This window comes from Etheostoma cragini, chromosome 3, assembly GCF_013103735.1.
Source record: "Etheostoma cragini isolate CJK2018 chromosome 3, CSU_Ecrag_1.0, whole genome shotgun sequence".
NCBI classification, from domain to species: domain Eukaryota; kingdom Metazoa; phylum Chordata; class Actinopteri; order Perciformes; family Percidae; genus Etheostoma; species Etheostoma cragini.
In genome coordinates this window covers 24285245-24302481 of record NC_048409.1, presented here as the reverse complement: position 1 = coordinate 24302481, position 17237 = coordinate 24285245, and the positions used below count along the sequence as shown (strand labels likewise).

Genomic DNA, 17237 nt, shown 5'->3' with positions numbered 1-17237 from the left:
TGTACTTTTACTACAGTACTGGATAAGACCACATTAATTGTGAGCTGTTGCCACAATTGTCCCTTGAATCAGAAGAAATGACCCGCGTCCAAAATACTCACATATTGTCAGTCTCCGTGTCTTCTATTATGTTTTTGTATTTTCGAAAAAAATGGTCTCTTTAGCAGGTGTGTTGTTCTCAATTTCACAAGTATGCTTTTAAAGTTCTATATGCTCTTGTTTCAACAAGCTTGAATCCTTCAGAATAAAAGCATTCCCATAAGCGTTAACTGACTAAACACTCTAATTCACTAATTTTGCATATAGCAACTCATTTGGCATAAAAGATGCGCAGACTTTGACTATCAATATGCTTATTTTCACTTGCACTTTCATCCTCACATTAACAATTAGCTGTGTTGGAGACAAATGATTCATGTCAAGCAATTACTGCTCAAAATCACCACAACGTTAACGTTCTAGAACGTTAACGTTGTGGTGATTTTGAGGTTTAGTCACAGAACTTACTTTTGGTACAACTAAATTCTCCTAAATAGCTTGCAAATATATTGCAGTTCTAAATGGATAAGCAATATATTAAATTGGGAATTTTGTAGATATTAACATAATATGGCAGTTTTCTCATATATGTGACAATATCACGCTTTATTTTGAAGGTAAGGAAGGTGCCCGGATAAGGGGCGGAAACAACATAAGCTGTGCTGTAACGTTTCTGTCAGACTGCTGCTGTGGATTTCTACTGTACGTCTCTTTTTAAGTAGCTACGTTAAGAAAACTACGAAAAGTACTAACAAAGCATATAGGATAGAATACTATAAAATCACTCCCACTCACACAGGTTGGTAATTCAAGTGTTAGCGAAGTGTTACATTAAATAAGCTTGTTTTATATAGCGTTATCCGATGAAAACACATCTCTCAACAGCGGAGCATGGTTAACGTTGAAGTCATATCGTTAGCTAACATTATGTGCAGGTAGCTCGACTTAAGTTCATGTTAAAATAACCAAGTATGCTCAAGCCAGATATTACTTGTTTTAGCTAGCTAGATACTCCGAGTGTGCTTAACAGAAGAGTCATATCCTAACCCTAGGCTTAAGTTAGCAACGTTTGCTAATGTAACAGTTAGCGTTAGTGCTTTACTGTTGCAAGTATTGCATTTCTTTTAGTTTACTATAGGTTATAGCGGATTTGCTTCGTTGTCTTCCAGGTGCGGAGAGGATGGAGGAGAATGGGCAGCAGTCCGACGCCCTGCAGCCAGACCTCAGTTTGAGGAAAGAGAACTACGACGAAGAGAGCTTCAGGTTGGACTCTACCCTGCTACTATTGTTGCATCCGCGTTTGTCAAAAAGTTCATGCTTCCCTGCAAACATACGAAACGCTTAGAACACTATACAAATCATGCACGGACCATCTGTATTGTTTACCGTTATGCAACTTCATAGAGGGTCACCAAGTGACTACCACGGTGTAGGCGTATACGCTACAAGAGGGAAATTATAACAAATACAAAACGAAAATATCTGCAGTAAACCGTTTGATTAGGTTCACAAGCGTGCTTTGATAATATGGCGGTGTGCCATGTTTTATCAATTTTAGTTTTAGAGAAATTAGATGTCAGACATCAGACATGTTGTCGATAAGCATTAGCATCAAGATGTAGATTTCTGAATGGCCTTGGCCTGAGATATTGTCCACTACACAATCTTCAGATTCTTAAGGGGATGCACATACATGCATATACTCATATACTGTAGGATGAGTAGTTTATATATATATATATATATATATATATATATATATATATATATATATATATATATATATATATATATATATATAAAGTGTATGTACACCTGTTTTAATGTGAGTTCTTATGAGTATAATGATTCTGATGTACAAGTGTGTGTATGTATAGGTATAGCTGATTCACGGTAAGAGAATCCTACCAACTATTGCACAGTTGTACTGATACAGCCATAAAATAGTTTTGCTTACCACGCGCTTATAAACGTAATAGAATGTGAGAAGAAACCGCTTTTCAATGTTGACATTCACCTCTTTAGTCTTCACTTCAATTATACTTTACTGTTCCCTTGGGGAAATTTATTTTGGACTTCTTCAGCGCTGACTTCCTCAAGCTGCACACTTTCAATAAAGATCCGTAAATAGAAACAATTAGACAGATTAATAAATAGAAACAGTAAAAGCAGAGTCAATACATTGCAATCTATACATGGCATTAAAGTTCACAGCTACAACATTTTGTTATTATTATTATTATTGTGATTTTTATTATTATTTATTTAATTTATAGTGCAGCATTGGTAGTTGACCAACTCTGTGTGTTAGTGCCGGCTGCTGAAAGCACAATTGTCTCATTTAGGGTTTAAAGAGCTGCAAGACTAAACACAGTGCTATGTTTTCCACTAAACAAGTCTGACTGCATTATGTCAGGTGGATTAGGTTGCCCAATAGTTAATGCGGATTTAAAGGAAAAAAAACAATGTGTTGCTGTCATGCCTAAGAAAAGAACAGCTGAGTGCCCAGCAAAGGGAAAGGATTTTTTTGTTTACTGGTGCAAGTTGGTTTCCCAATGTTTTATTAAGCCTAATGTTGAGGCGTTTTACAGAGATTATACACTCACTCAGTCAGTCACTCGGTCCAACTCTGGACAGCTAAATCGTTAAGCTGGGACACATTTCTCTCAGCAGTTTGATTCTACAGAAACAACCCAAACTTTGGACTGTTAGTAGCTTTCTTTGTTAATTCCGAACATACTTAAAATTGTCACATTTTAGAATTTTTTTGTGGTACACTGCCACTTTGTCCTTTCATATTTTGTCACTTCAACAACATTCAGTTTTCAAGAAGACAGCGGACCTTACTGCATTTGTCACTTTATGCAAGAATGGATGAAATCACTCGCTTGTTTGGCACCATGGGGCGCGTTCGCTCTGACAGCCTTTCCAGCAATGCCACGCAGTCTACAGGCAGCAAACTGGTTTTGCGCCATCGGCTCAACCAGCTGATGACGTGCATGGACGACGTGGACCCCAAAAACGAGCTGCATGAGGAAATGCTCAAGACTCTGGATAAAGCCATCCTCTTCTGTGGCAAGAGCGCTAACAAGCCAAAAAAAAACAGTTTCAGGTGGAAAAAAAGTCACCTCTTCGATTATCCTTTCTGTGTGTGCTGTAACTGGAAAGATAGTTTAGGTTTTTTTATTCAGCTCTGTACTCTTTTCTCTTAAACATGTTTTAACCTTTTTCTGCTGTTGTTTTAAAGAACTGGCCATTGAAATACACTTTTCATTCTTCCTAATTGAAACCCTCCAGGGGAACTTTGTCCTTTTTTCTTACCGTCGTAGCTGAGCAGAGAAAATTCAACCAGATGAATGTTGCGAGTTTGGGCGAAAGGAGGAGTTGTCTCATTATCTATCTTAACAGTAGCAGCCTGATTTGCGTATGGTAGTATCACTGTGTTTATAGCGTAACAGCTTTTACACTCGAATGATGTGCTCATCTTTGATTTTTGCCTCACTGAATGAAGTCAGTTTGTCAAAGTACAGTTCTGTTTATTTTGTGTTGTGGTGCAACTGGATGTTTTTCAGTCTTATAGTGATCCTGTATATTTTAAAGGTACATTGTCATACCCAATAGCTTGTTCAGTTCTAAATATCAATGTCCATTTATTATGGAATATGTATGTATTTTTTGATGCGAGTGCTGCACAAATGACTTTTTTTCCATCTTACGTGCCGCAGGCTACACATGGTGACGTGGAATGTGGCCACAGCTGATCCTCCAGATGACATGACCTTGCTTCTCCATCTGAATTCCCCAAAGAGACCAGACCTCTACGTCATTGGGTAAGTGGTGCATGGAATGTGAATTGATTATTGGGGTCTCTATTTTGTGTAAATAACAGGCAGAGTGACTGACACTTAAGACCTTGTGTGTAATAGTTTGCAGGAGGTGTACTCAGGGCCATTGAGGTTTGTGTCGGACACTTTATTCGATGACCCGTGGAGTAACCAGTTAATGGCCACTTTAGCACCACGGAAATACGTTAAGGTACAAATCTTCCTAAAACACCCCGATACACATTCAAGGTGACGCTCGTTTCCAGGTAAACAAGAACAGATAAATCTAAAAAGTGTCTGTTTTTTCCCCCTTGTAATAAGTGTAACTCCTTGATAGATTTTATCTGGAGTATAATGTTGAACTGTATTTACTGTGTGTGTGTGTGTGTGCATGTATGTGTGTGTTTCAGGTGTCATCCATCAGAATGCAGGGTCTACTGCTGCTCTTCTTCTCCAAACTAAAGCACGTCCCCTTCATCAGAGACATTCAGGCCACATACACACGCACAGGCATTTTTGGTTACTGGGTGAGAAACACACACACACACACACACACACACACACACACACACACACACACACACACGACTCCGCTGATTTGGCTTTGCACTTGTGTTATTCTGTCCGACTCACAATGGGCAATTGAAAAAGCAAAAAAAGAGATTGAAATAGATGCAGCAGCATTCTTTTTCCTTGTTTAAATCTAGTGTTTTCATTTCCCAAAATACAACTCAACCACAAACAGTTCTCAAAATCGGGGGTGTAATCCTAGTGGTAGCCTATTTAATTTAATTCAGTTCAATTCAATTCAATTTTATTTATAGTATCAATTCATAACAAGAGTTATCTCAAGACACTTTACAGAAAGAGTAGGTCTAGACCACACTAGACCACATACTTTACAAGGACCCAACAGTTCTAGTAGTTCCCTCCAGAGCAAGCAACAGTGCGACAGTACTTTGGTCAACTGTTGTTGTTTTTAAATGTGCTATAGAAATAAAATTGACATTGACAGTGGCGAGGAAAAACTCCCCTTTAGGAAGAAACCTGGGACAGTCCCGGGCTCTTGGTAGGCGGTTTCTAACGGGCCGGTTGGGGTTGAAATGAATAGTGGCAATAACAGTCACAATTAAAGATAATGAAACAGTGAATAAAAAAACAAAATAGTAGTTTGTTGTAGTTCAAGGCATAGCAGGGCACTGTGCTGCATTACAAGGCACGGTAGAGTGTAGCAGGCCCCCACAGAGCGTACCAGGATGTGACAGGGCATCGCAGGACGTGTAGCAGGACCACGGTGACAGCTGCAACCAGGATTTTGGAGCCTCCCTGTATAGCCTCTAGTCTTAAACAGAGATAAGGAGTGGTCTGTAGAGTTCTGTTAAGCTTACTTCTTTCTAATTCCACATCCCAGGATTCTTTATCCTTTTCAAACTTGTCTTCAACCCCAACTGACGCTGACTCACATTGTATCCCTTGAGGACATTCATCAGATTTAACACAGCATCCTCTGGAGGGCTTTACACAATTATTTTCTTTACAAATGCGGTAGTACTCCCCAACAATAGTAACCATACTAATATGCAAAATTGGGGGATGGGATGAAAAAAACACACATTCCACTTGGGTTACTTTATTAACCGAAATACAGAAACAGAATTAAAAGTTTGAATTGACTACGTTTTTTCCCCCTCCAAAATGTCAAATGAAGCATTTGTTGCACTTGTCAGAAGTTGATAATTTTGTGTTTTGTTTCTGTCTGAGTTGTTAAAGCATTAATTTGTCTACAACATAGCTGAAAAACTGAAGGAACAGTGCAGAGTAGTTTGGCAGAACTTTTGGTTCCTCTGTTTCTTATCTCTTCCTGTTTGTCTCTCAGGGTAACAAAGGGGGTGTGTCTGTCCGTCTGTCTTTCTATGGCCACATGCTCTGTTTCCTCAACTGTCACTTGGCCGCACACATGAAGTACGCCACAGAGAGAGTGGATGAGTTTGAGTACATCATGGACACACAGACCTTTGACTGCAAAAAGGCTTCAAGAATTGTTGATCACAGGTGAGTAGATACACAAAATAAAAACTCCAGCTTACCCAAACAGATGTTTTGAAAATTTGACAGATCTTAAAGAAGATCTTTAAGCTTCATTTATCTCACAGTCTCTGCACCATGTCAGTTTGCTTTGTATAAAATCACCCATTCTTTGATATTTCTCATTTCAACTCATCAACTGCTTTCTCTTGTTGTCCATCCTCCCTTCTCTGCCCCTCTCTTGGTCCAGGCTGGTGTTCTGGTTTGGAGATCTCAACTTCCGAATTCAGGACCATGGCATGCACTTTCTCCGCTCCTGTATCAACAATCAAACCTACAACCTGCTGTGGAGCAAAGACCAGGTTTGACACGTCCAGAACCATTCAGCTGTTTACAGCATAATCAACTCCTGTTCATATGACGGTTCATAGTGATCCCAGCACAACACTTGAATGATCTGTGCATGAGCAGCCAGAATATTACTATTCATGCTTTGATACTGTATTTGTAATTTTGGAGTTAGTAACAGCATGAAATGTGTGCTATGTTGTTCTCAGTTGACCATGATGAAGAAGAACGAACAGATGCTCCAGGAGTTTGAGGAAGGGCCTCTGGACTTTCAACCCACATACAAGTTTGACTTAAACTCCGATACTTATGACAGCAGGTAACTGGTTTAGTTAAATCATGATAATCAGTCCTAATTAATCATAATCACAATGTAAAATTGTTTTTTATTTCTAGTACTTGCCTCTTAATTATGGTGATTGAATATGTTGCATCTGTGCCTTTTTCAACTTCACAGGCTCTACAAGACATGGTTTGCCTTTAAGTAAGAGTTCAAAACACAGTTGCGTCCACATCTCCCTTAATATATTATGTCACCCCTTTTTGAATTCACCTAACTTCACTACAGTATGTGTACACATGCTATTTTTCAATATGCTAAAAGTAGTGTCCTCTTTTTCAATGCATACAGTAAGTCTTGACCAATTTTCAAAGGCTTAATGAAGATCATCTTCATCTGTAACACACTGCAAATGAAACAAACCAGCAGATGGAACTAACAGTCAAGACAACTGTCAGATTGTCTGTGCAAAGAAAAGACTGAAATGCTTGTTTATTTTGCAGAATGTTATCTGAGCTCACAGACCTGTTGTTCTGGGGGCCACTACTATTGCTGTTAAAGGTACCCTGTGGAGTTTTTGATCACTAGTAGAACTAGTGTATGATATATATGACTTGAAAACTCCAAAAGGTACTTCTAAATAGCAAAATAATAGTAGTCCATATTAACCTGCCTTTAACCTACTGTGTGTATTGCCATCTTCCTGCGCTCAGAGCTTGTTTAAATAAAAGGCAGTGTCCCAGCTGCTGCGTAACAGTTAACATGCATGGCCAGAAATAGATGTTTTGGTAACATGGCAGCTATGACTGTGGATAATTCAATATGTGTGTGTTAGATCCATTAATAACCCAGACACGCTACTGCCTATGATGAAGGTGGCTAGTGGACAACAGCTACTGTGTGGCCTGTAATAATCTGTGCAAATCATATCAATATGTCAATAATTCAAAGCCGTATCCTGTAATATGACAATGCAAATTGAAGCTTCCCTAACAAACTAGTAAATACATTTTAAGTCATGTAATGTTAGACCTCTCATATCAAAATCTAAGTTCAAAATGTAGTTTAACACTTGAAAAATATGTGTCTTAAGAACCATAGAAACTCGAGAGAATCACACATTTTGTATCTGTTAGACATAATATATCTCATACATTGGCATTAACTGTATCCATCTATTAAATTCCATGGCACAAAATAGCAGCTTGTACGGTGAAATGTAATACTTTCATATTTACATAGACAAACTGTACTTTTTACTTGTTATATTGGATGAACTGTATATACAGGTCCACTAAGGCCCACAGTACTTGCAATTTGTTTGACACCTTGTCTGAGATATTGTTACATAGTGAAATTACAGTATTGTGGAAACCCAGCAGCTTACTGTATGATAATTTGAGTGGTCAGACTGCCCACGTCTCGTTTTTTTATTTTTCTGATGATTCAAATAGGTCTGATGTTGTGATGACTGAAGGCTGGCTCTAGAGCTTTGAGGTAAACTAAAAATGCAGAGCCAGGAAAATGGCTACTTCCATGAAACAGTGACCACAAAAATAGGTATAAGAGTAAATGGGATCATTGTAATTCAAATACATAACGGAAAAAAACAGCTCAACAAATGGAATATTTCTTTGTTCATTATGAAAAATATTTAGTTAACTGCTCCCATAAACCGCTGCCACACCTTCTTTGTTGACTTAAAATAACTTCCGTTGACATAGATAAATCACTAACTAACTAACATGATAGAAAACGATGTCAGGCTGAATAATATAGTGAAACAAAATGGCACTCCCCCCCCACCCCCAGTTATGCACCCTTGATTCTTTCTTGTTATAAAGAGTTGTCTTTGTCTCCTAACTAAAGCCCTCCTCTCTACTCTGTGTCCGTTAACACAGCGGCAAGAAGCGTAAACCTGCCTGGACCGACAGGATTCTGTGGCGGCTACGACCCAAGGCCACACCCTCTGACGAGCAAGATAAAAACAGGGTTGGACCGGATGCGAAAAAGGTTGGGCACGTGGAAGAGGATGAGGAGTACCCGCTGAAGATCAGGCAGGACTTGTACACCAGCAACATGGAGTATGGCATCAGTGACCACAAACCTGTCATCAGTGTCTTCACACTGGAGGTGAGAAAGTGGAACACAGTACAGCAAGCAGTTGGTTGGATTATATATTCAATGAAGGGTCACATTCTTGTTTTGTCTTGAGAACAAATCCCATGAAAAGACTAAAACCAACAATAAACAAGCCTTTAGATAACATACGTATTTTTGTGTGTATCTATAGGCTGATTTTATTGCTCTGTCCCATAGAGCTCCCTTCTCCAAAAACTATTAAACACATCAATGAGCCACATTGTTGCTGGCTGACATGTTCCTTCATTACAATGAACACAAGCTGTAGCTTATCTTTAAGCAATTCACAGTCCCCAACAAAAACACATCATTTCTTATTTTTGAGAAACTTTCTAAAAGCTTCAGGGTTCAGGGCCACTTTTGTAGCCATTTGCTGCATGTCTTCCCCCTCTTTCCTCCCTTTCCTGTCTACAGAGGTCATGTCTATTAAAGGCTAAAATGGCCAAAAAAAATCTTAAAAATAAATAAATAAACAAACAAACAGTGTCCATCACATATTTTGTCTACCAGAGAGTACTGGCAAGCTGATTTCTCAAATGTTTAATGTCCCGTATGTATCTTGGTAAAAACAAAAGAAGAAACAACCAAATCTGAGCCACCCATATTAGGACTGTACTAATACTATCTGTTGCGATTTGATTTTCCCAAATATCACTATCTGCATCAGCCTCAAAGATCCAGAATGTGTCGGGCTTCAGCAACGTCTGATGGGGTGAGAACACAAGCAGTCAGATGATCAGACAAGGTGTTTAAAAGCTACCAGTTTAGCCAGAACATCTTAAACCGAGTTTAGACTGTAAGTGAGCACAGCTGAATGTTTGGAATTATCACTTGCACAACCACTGTTTTTCTGTGCGAGGGAAACCATCAACTACAGTAAGTACTGTAGGTACAAAGTAAACCTGGAAGTGGGTCAAACGGATGGATGTTGCAATGGACAGGGTAATAATATTTAACTTTGGCTAACCTGGGGATTTGTTTCAAACTGATCTGATTGTCTGACTGCTCCTGTTTATTTCCACATCGAGCTATTTTATTTAGGAATGTCATGTCCGTTCCCAAATCTTTCCCTAGGTAGTTCTTCCTTGGCCTATGCTACACCCGTCCATTAACTTTTGTCAAATGACGGCCTGTTGTTTTTCGGTAATCCTGCTGACAAACCAACAAAGATAATAACAGGATTGAACAGGATGTATTCTTTTAAATATCTACAAATACATTGACATATTCATCTGTGTATCATTTACCTTCAAAAGGCAAGAGGATTTAACATGTAGGTTTATTTCTCTATCTGTCCAGCTGAGGAAGATGTACGAGACTCCTCTGGTGCGTCTGCAGGCAGAGGGCGACTGGAGCGCAGACATCGATGCAATGGTTCTGTACAGCCCTCTGCAGCCGTTCCCCTCCAGTACATGGGACTGGATCGGACTCTATAAGGTTGTCTTAACTACAACCGTTTACCATTGGCAATTTAAATGTGATATTTCAGTATGACAATCTTGAATGTGTGAATTTGATTCAGGTTGGATTCACCTGTGTGTCGGACTACATCACCTACACGTGGGTCAAAGACGACGAAGTGGCCTTCAATGAAGAAGTCATACAGGTAGCAATTTGTGCACCAATGAGTAAGACACACTATCTTAAGAAAAAATATTAGAATAAAACCAACTGATGATATAATAAAAGATACATAAATAGAAAAAAAGTCTCTCTGTTTTTGTAGGTATATGTTAGTAAAGAGGAAATCCCTGTGCGGGGAGGAGAGTGTTTGCTGTGCTACTACAGTAGTAATCTGCGGTGCATCATTGGAATCAGTGAACCATTCAAGGTAAGTATTAAGCACGTACTGTACTGTGTACCAAGAGTACTCCACAAATACCCATGTATTTTCTCATCCATCCTATTTGACAACTTAAAACTGTTTTAATTGCTCAGAAGAAATGTTCCTGGGCATGTAAGTAAGCACCAGTCTGACCTGCTGCTCTCTCTCGTAGGTCCATGAGTCCAAGGTAGCCACTGAGGAGGGCTTGGTGCCTGAGAAGATCAACGGACTTGACAAAACCATAGCGAGCGAAAACTTTTTGAACTGATCTATCAGTGTGGGAGGATGTAGAAATGGACCTGGATTGTTGTTGTTGTTGTTTCCTAACTTGTCACAAAAGGTGCTGATTAGGAAGTGTTTCCTTTTAATGCTGTTACACATGCCCACTGACTTCTCTAACAATGCCGGTGTGGCCATTAGTTACTTAAATTTCTCTTGTCTCCCACTGGTCTCTAGGGTCACATTTTTTCTCCATATGTTGACCCGAATGGAAGGTCTGACTGAAATCAAGCAAAGCAGAAGCTATGAGCAATCCTTCATCAACTGACTTAAAACCTGAGAATGTTTGCGTAGAACAAAGAAGTGCCAGCTTTGTGTGCCAGCTTAAAGCTTAACAAAATGACAAAGTTACTATACTGTGTACAAGATTGCTGTATAAGATATGATGAAGTTATTTGATTGGATGTTATGCGTTTGGTTAATGAGGTTAGACATAGTGATAAAACAGAAGGTAAAGTATGTTCTGTACAGGCCTGCTGCTTTGTGTCGTCAGTCCTGTGTGTCAGTTGATGAAAGGCTGTTAGAAAATCCAAATATTTGTCTCCATGTTTTAATGCTGGACCTCATGCTCCCAAGCTGGAACACTGAACATTTGAGTCTGGCTAGTTTGGAAGGGGGAAAACACCCTAGCCAAAATTCACCGGACTGCTAGAGTTATAACAAGAAGAAGGGAATTGCAAAACTAACAAAGCTCATTGGCCATTTTTTGTTTTTACGTTAATTTGTTGTCATTTTGAAGCAAGATGATAGCCTGGCTCTGCCCTCCTATGTACATACGCTCAACTTTCATTTTCCTTCCTTCCTTTTCTCTGTACAAATGAAATGTACGAGAGTCTGGTGTGTGTGTATGTGTCTCAGACTACTTGTGGCTCATTTTCAACTTGCAGTCCCATTAGCCCACCTGCACTTTGCAGTTGTTGAAACAATATTTATTCCCTTTCAATTCAAAACTGATATCACAGTGGAATGGAGAAAGATATGTTGCACTGTTTATTGTTAATGTTTAAGTATTTATAGGTTGTCTTGTTATAAGTATGTAAATAAAGATTACAATTAGTTTTTTTCTTCAAAAAACAATATGGTTTCAGCAAGTGCCTTTGAAATGATTGTGGCTTTATATTTAGCCTACTGTATACCATGCTTCTCAGTTGTGGTACAATATGTGTCATTAATGCTCTGATCAGATTATTTATCATAACATGGCGTTGTTTTCATTGCCTCGTGCTGATCCTCTTGATTATGAATATTGCTGTTCTAAACTTTCACCAACACAAAAATTGAATGTTGTTACTGGCTTGCTGGAATCAATTATATTAGCTAATTTATGTTGGTCTAGTTTTTTACTTAAAAGTTACCTATTTTCTGAAATAGTAATGAAATGTAATGTACTGTAACAAATTTCTAGCTTTGCAAATGAAAATAAATAACTTACTTAATTCTTTGTTAATACCATTCTATTCTCGTTCATACAATTTAATTGCATTTATTGCATCATTGTCATTAGTTGTTTAATTCTAAAGTTTAATGCCATCAAAACAGTGAAACGTAATTGACGGCAATTCCAGGAAAACGGACCGTATCCATCCGTAACGTTATTTGTTGCAACAATCACCATTTGTTAAATTACAGTTGACCTGAAACAAGAGAACCCATCAAAACAAGGTATGGTACTTTAGTTTTTTGCTGTAATGTGTTTTGGGGTGAGGTTCTAGACATTGAAATAGAATAAAAATAATAAAAATAGTAAAATAGTAATTTTATAATATGTTGTATCCTCTGCATGTGCATTCCCACATTTCCTCACTGTAGTCGACAAAATATACATAGCAAATATTAATGTCTACAACATTCAGGGATTAGTCACAATATTGCAGTTTTGGGATTATTTTGTTACAAAACATAAAATAAGTCTAGTTCCATGACCCACATACCTGTAAATATCTGTTATTACCCCATTGGTGTTCTTTCCATGTACTTTCAAGAGTAATGATGTAGACTTCTCAGAACATTACTTATTTTTCATAAGCAGTTTTGTGTCATAGCTATAGTGTGATATTATTTTCTATTAGGTTAAAATACAGGTTGACCCTGCTGGCCTTAGTTTAGTTTGTATTTGGCAAAAGGAACATCACAAAGTTATCAACATGCCAAGTTTACTTAGAATCAAAGTATTATATTCGGAACCACTTCCTCTTTATGCACAATAACAAAGTAAAGGTGACTAAAAACCAAATTTAAACATTAAGAAATAATATAAACTACCGAAAGTAAACGGCACAAGTACTTGTCTTTTATCCTTAATGAAACATTGATCAAAGCTGTGAAGCAGCTCATCTATTCCGAGGAGCTCCCTCTTTGTTTCAAGTGAATGTGGATTTGGCACTTCACCTAAAAACACAGAAGAAGAAGGGGAAACCTCTTATAATAGGAACTTTTTTTAACAATGTAAATACAAAATGTGTGAGGCGGGAATGTTACCGCATGCCAACGTAGTGTGAGGAGGGGCAAGGCCAGATGACAGTGGGGGCAGGTGCTGATCTGGTCTGGGTCACCTCCATCACCCTGGGGACCTTTGCTGGGTAGGTCTGACAGAAAGGTTGACTTATAGGTCCGTCTTGGCCAAGAAGTGGCCCCCTGGCTGAAGAAATCATCCTCACTCCCTGCCTCTTCATCTTCCAACCTGGTTGCTAGACACTCCAGCTGGTTTGTTGGAGACAAAGATATTACTTCAATGACTGCTTGTTGAAAAATGCTGTACAGTAGATTTGGGCTTGAATTGAGACTATGGGAGAAGTACGGAAGCCCTTATTGTTTTCTCAACTGTGTTAATGACTTATGAACATGTGAAAAAAAGGATGCCAGGATAAAGTTACTGTTCTTTCCTTCATTCTGGAGAGCATTCAAATCACTCGTTTTGATAACATTGCAAGAGACTTTTAATGTTCTCCATAAAGTATGGTTAGCATCAGGAATTGTTCCCATATTATATGAAATGCTTGAAAAGATTTATACCTTGTGTTCCTCTATATCCTCAGCTGGAAAAGATGCCATACAGTTCCTACAAGTCACTGATATATTAGCTTTAAAAAATAGAAAACAGACACGGTCATAGTTAAAGAAAAAAACAATTCTGTAAGTGAATTGGTGTTTGCGCTGAAGCCTCAAACCTCCCCTTACTCTTGTTTGGTGGTGGTTTGCTGGTAGTTTGAGGAGGATCTGTGCCATTGTTAGTAACTGAGCAGGTCAAGCCGTGCTTGGGCTGGTCCCTCAGGGTGACATAGCGGCCGCAGTCCCTGCAGAGTTCAGTGCGACTACCACAGACCAGACAATGTTCAGCCAGCTCCTTCCACGGCAGCTCCAGCTCGCAGAACTGACAGCTCTGCAGACGCTCCACACACTCATCAGCCTGGAAGAGGCACACTGATAAATAGGAGTTTAACCTTTACTACAGATCTGATGTCAGACAGTGTTACTCTTTTTGGAGGCTCTCCTTTTTCTTGAATAAGTGTTGGTTTTGTTTTGATTGTTATTTGTAGTTTAATTAGTAGCCTACTGTTTTATTGTTCTATTCCCCTTTGTGTTGTTCCCTTTCTTTCATGTTTGTTAGGTCAGGGCAGTTGTATGTTAGTTTGCTCTGTTAAGTACTTTAATTACATTGACCTCTTTTATGGCGCCTGAACTTTTTTTTGGTTTTGTTGTTTAATAATTCTTGCTATTTTGGGTTAAATACAACTTTTTGGAACTTACTTGTGACTCTATGTGCCTTACAGCTTTGATTCTCACAGTTGGCATGAAAGTGGGAATTAGATGATGAACTTCCTCCAGAATTATTATCAATCCTTAAAACCCCTCATAAGAGACAATGTAAAAAAAGTATGTTTAAAACTGAAGCAACAGTGACCTTCTCTACATATACTAACTTTTAGTCCCTAGTGTGTCTCACTGAATCCAACATTCCCAATAATACAACAAGATCATTAAAGATGTTCCCTATACTGTACAGTACTATACTAGGTCATGTCCAGGCAAATAGCAACAACACCACTGGACTTACCTCATGGTCCGCTAGGTGACAACGTTCCATCTTCTGGTTACACTTGGAGCAACTCACCTGCAAACACACAGGGTTGTTAATCTAACAGAACATGCACCAGTGTGTGTGTGTGTGTGTGTGTGTGTGTGTGTGTGTACCTGTATGTGCTGTTCCTCTCTGTGTTGGGTCAGTTGCTCTCTGGGAACTGGTTCATCACAGTCAGGACAGAGACATAAGAAGCGGCTGCAGTGTGTTTCATGTAGAGCAAAGTTGGCCTTTGCAACCTCCTTGTGGCTTAAAGAGAAAAGAGGGTCATATTCTGTCTGTCATGACAAGGTATAAAAAGGTGTAGAAAGGTTATTGTATCCTTAAGGGTTTATTTATTATTCTGATACAATCACTGCTGACTCACTGAATTATTGATTTGGCTGGTGTTGTTACTGGATTTAAAAGCAGAATCAGTTAACACTAGTAATTTAAACACTTTTAGGAAGACCATCAACAAGAGGTGTCTCTCTGGTAAATTATCTTTCATCTTCAAAACAAATGGGTTTGTAGGCTACCCATTGTACTATGAAATGTAGTCATGATGTTGTTAAGTGTCCACTGTGGGGACATGTTCCCTGTTTCCAAAACCTGTAGCCTACAGTACGCCTAATACAGAAAGTGAAACGCAAACTATGTATTCTCCTCGGGCTGCAGCCTAACCTCCTAGGTAGGCCTACTTCTTTCTTATGAAATCACTTTGTGGAAAACTCCCTTAACACAATTTACAAGTTCATATAGCCTTGACATCAGATATTCAAAATATGCTACAATGAATGTCAGTTCGGATTTCCAATTTCTTACAAATATCGTTTCACGATATTCAATTCAATTCAATTCAATTTAATGTATATAGCGCCAAATCACAACAACAGTTATCTCACTGCGCTTTTCAACAACAACAATTATGCGCAAGCAGGACTCTCTGGCACTGCTCACTGCCCGTGAAGAGTTTGTTGGAACACAGTCGTCCAAATCATATGACAAAAAATTGTATTCTAATAATTTGACTAGAACTAAAAGTAAACTCTCACCACTGGCCGCAGGTGCGTGTTTCCTCTTTGTTATCCATCGACTTGAATACTTGTCCACTGACAGCTAAACTTCCATGACTTGACACATAGGTCTCATGTCAGCAGAACCGAAAGCGAAACCATTTGTTGTCTCAGCACTTGTTGTTATTTGCGCATCTGCCACATGATGGCGCCAAAGTTCTAATGTGACGGCTGCGCTCGTGTCAGTTCAATTTACTGTAAGGTTGATTGTGACTGCAGCACAGAATAATCTGTAGAGATATTACACTGTGTAAATAGTGTTTCTCTCAATATCTCAATATTATTAAAAAAATCGGAACATAATTAAGATGAAGTGGGTATTCTCTTGAACTTAAATTGTGATATTGCAAATAACCTAGTATCCTTGGGTTTGAGCTATATTATAACATGATCATAATATCTTTAATAACCCCTGCAGACATGACAGCACAGGGGGAAAGCTGAATTAGGGAGTTAATTAATTACCATGCTTACTACTAGCCTGCTACTTTTGATGGGCTCAGTGAGATGGAGAAAAAGAGGAGGATGAATCAATGTTGGAGAAAGGGTCAGTGGGGCGTTGTTATTCCACTATTTTTCTTAGCAAGACTCAAGATGGTTGAGTTAGTGAATGGAGCTGTTTATATTGTCTACCTCATCGATTCAAATTAATATAATTAGCAAAAACTTCAAATCCAAACAAGTAATGGGTTAGGCTACTTGTTCACACCTTTACCTCCACAGCTTGGATCAACTCCAATTTATCTTCATCTTTAACTTGGGTATCGCAGAAAAAGGACTTTTTATCAGTATTTACATGTTCACCATAATGCCACATCCTGTTATATCCAGTAATTATAGTATTTTCCATCATGAACTAACGTAGAACGGCCTATTTCGCCCATAGACTTAACAATAATAATATTGTTATTATTATTATTAATACTAATAAGAAATAGCAGTCTATGATTCCACCTTGATCAAGTTGGTTGTGATATTTCCGATAGTTATAAATGCAGCAACAACAAAAAAACAAAAAGAATTGGAGGAAGGAAGAACGATGCGTCACTATGGAGACAGATGCCGGAAGTAGCGACTGTTATGGTGAGCTCTATTGTGTTCTATGGGTCTTAATTCGACTATAAATCAGAATGAAGTGGGAAAAAAACAACTTGTGAGAGTATTTAGCGTGGCGCTTTATAGTAGTGAAGTTTTATTTTGCTCGTGTCGTGTTGCTTTAGTCTCGTACAAGAGAGTTGAAACACACTGCTGCACTGGTTTCTTTGCGCGCCTTTCTTTTTATTCATATTAAATTAGAGATATTATGATATCGACGTGCCAGCTACATTTCGGGTCTTACAGT

The 17237-nt window shown here is 38.6% G+C and overlaps 2 protein-coding genes across 5 annotated transcripts; one reads left to right on the top strand and one right to left on the bottom strand.

Moving 5' to 3' along the window:
- Positions 1–667: 667 nt before the first annotated feature.
- On the top strand, positions 668–12107 carry inpp5ka (inositol polyphosphate-5-phosphatase Ka). 4 transcript variants are annotated; one of them, XM_034866733.1, is made up of 14 exons: positions 668–838; positions 1209–1302; positions 3765–3869; positions 3966–4074; positions 4274–4390; positions 5740–5915; positions 6139–6250; positions 6446–6555; positions 6694–6720; positions 8418–8649; positions 9958–10095; positions 10181–10264; positions 10385–10489; positions 10656–12107. In XM_034866733.1, the coding sequence occupies exons 2-14, from the start codon at positions 1220–1222 to the stop codon at positions 10749–10751; spliced, it is 1494 nt and encodes a 497-aa protein (XP_034722624.1). In that variant the 5' UTR covers positions 668–838; positions 1209–1219; the 3' UTR covers positions 10752–12107. The 4 variants fall into 4 exon arrangements, with proteins under 4 accessions (XP_034722624.1, XP_034722625.1, XP_034722622.1 ...); XM_034866734.1 differs by lacking the exon at positions 6694–6720; XM_034866731.1 differs by lacking the exons at positions 668–838; positions 1209–1302 and adding an exon at positions 2534–3151.
- A 676-nt stretch (positions 12108–12783) lies between these two features.
- On the bottom strand, positions 12784–16027 carry xaf1 (XIAP associated factor 1). The gene is made up of 7 exons (XM_034866753.1): positions 15875–16027; positions 14954–15089; positions 14817–14873; positions 13940–14168; positions 13775–13842; positions 13241–13462; positions 12784–13150 (listed from the first exon to the last, which is right to left on the bottom strand). Exons 1-7 carry the CDS (start codon positions 15910–15912, stop codon positions 13097–13099), a joined length of 804 nt encoding a protein of 267 aa, XP_034722644.1. The 5' UTR covers positions 15913–16027; the 3' UTR covers positions 12784–13096.
- Between the last annotated feature and the right edge of the window lie 1210 nt (positions 16028–17237).

Bases quoted from the DNA above. Each gene is read 5' to 3' on its own strand.
- inpp5ka (XM_034866731.1), top strand. From the start codon at position 2,910: ATGGATGAAATCACTCGCTTGTTTGGCACCATGGGGCGCGTTCGCTCT. The intron at 6,251-6,445 runs GTTTGACACGTC...TGTTGTTCTCAG, and splicing joins TGCTGTGGAGCAAAGACCAG to TTGACCATGATGAAGAAGAA. The intron at 10,265-10,384 runs GTAGCAATTTGT...CTGTTTTTGTAG, and splicing joins TCAATGAAGAAGTCATACAG to GTATATGTTAGTAAAGAGGA.
- xaf1 (XM_034866753.1), bottom strand. From the start codon at position 15,912: ATGGATAACAAAGAGGAAACACGCACCTGCGGCCAGTG. The intron at 15,090-15,874 runs GTGAGAGTTTAC...TTTCTCTTTAAG, and splicing joins ACACGCACCTGCGGCCAGTG to CCACAAGGAGGTTGCAAAGG. The intron at 14,874-14,953 runs GTACACACACAC...GTGTGTTTGCAG, and splicing joins GAGAGGAACAGCACATACAG to GTGAGTTGCTCCAAGTGTAA.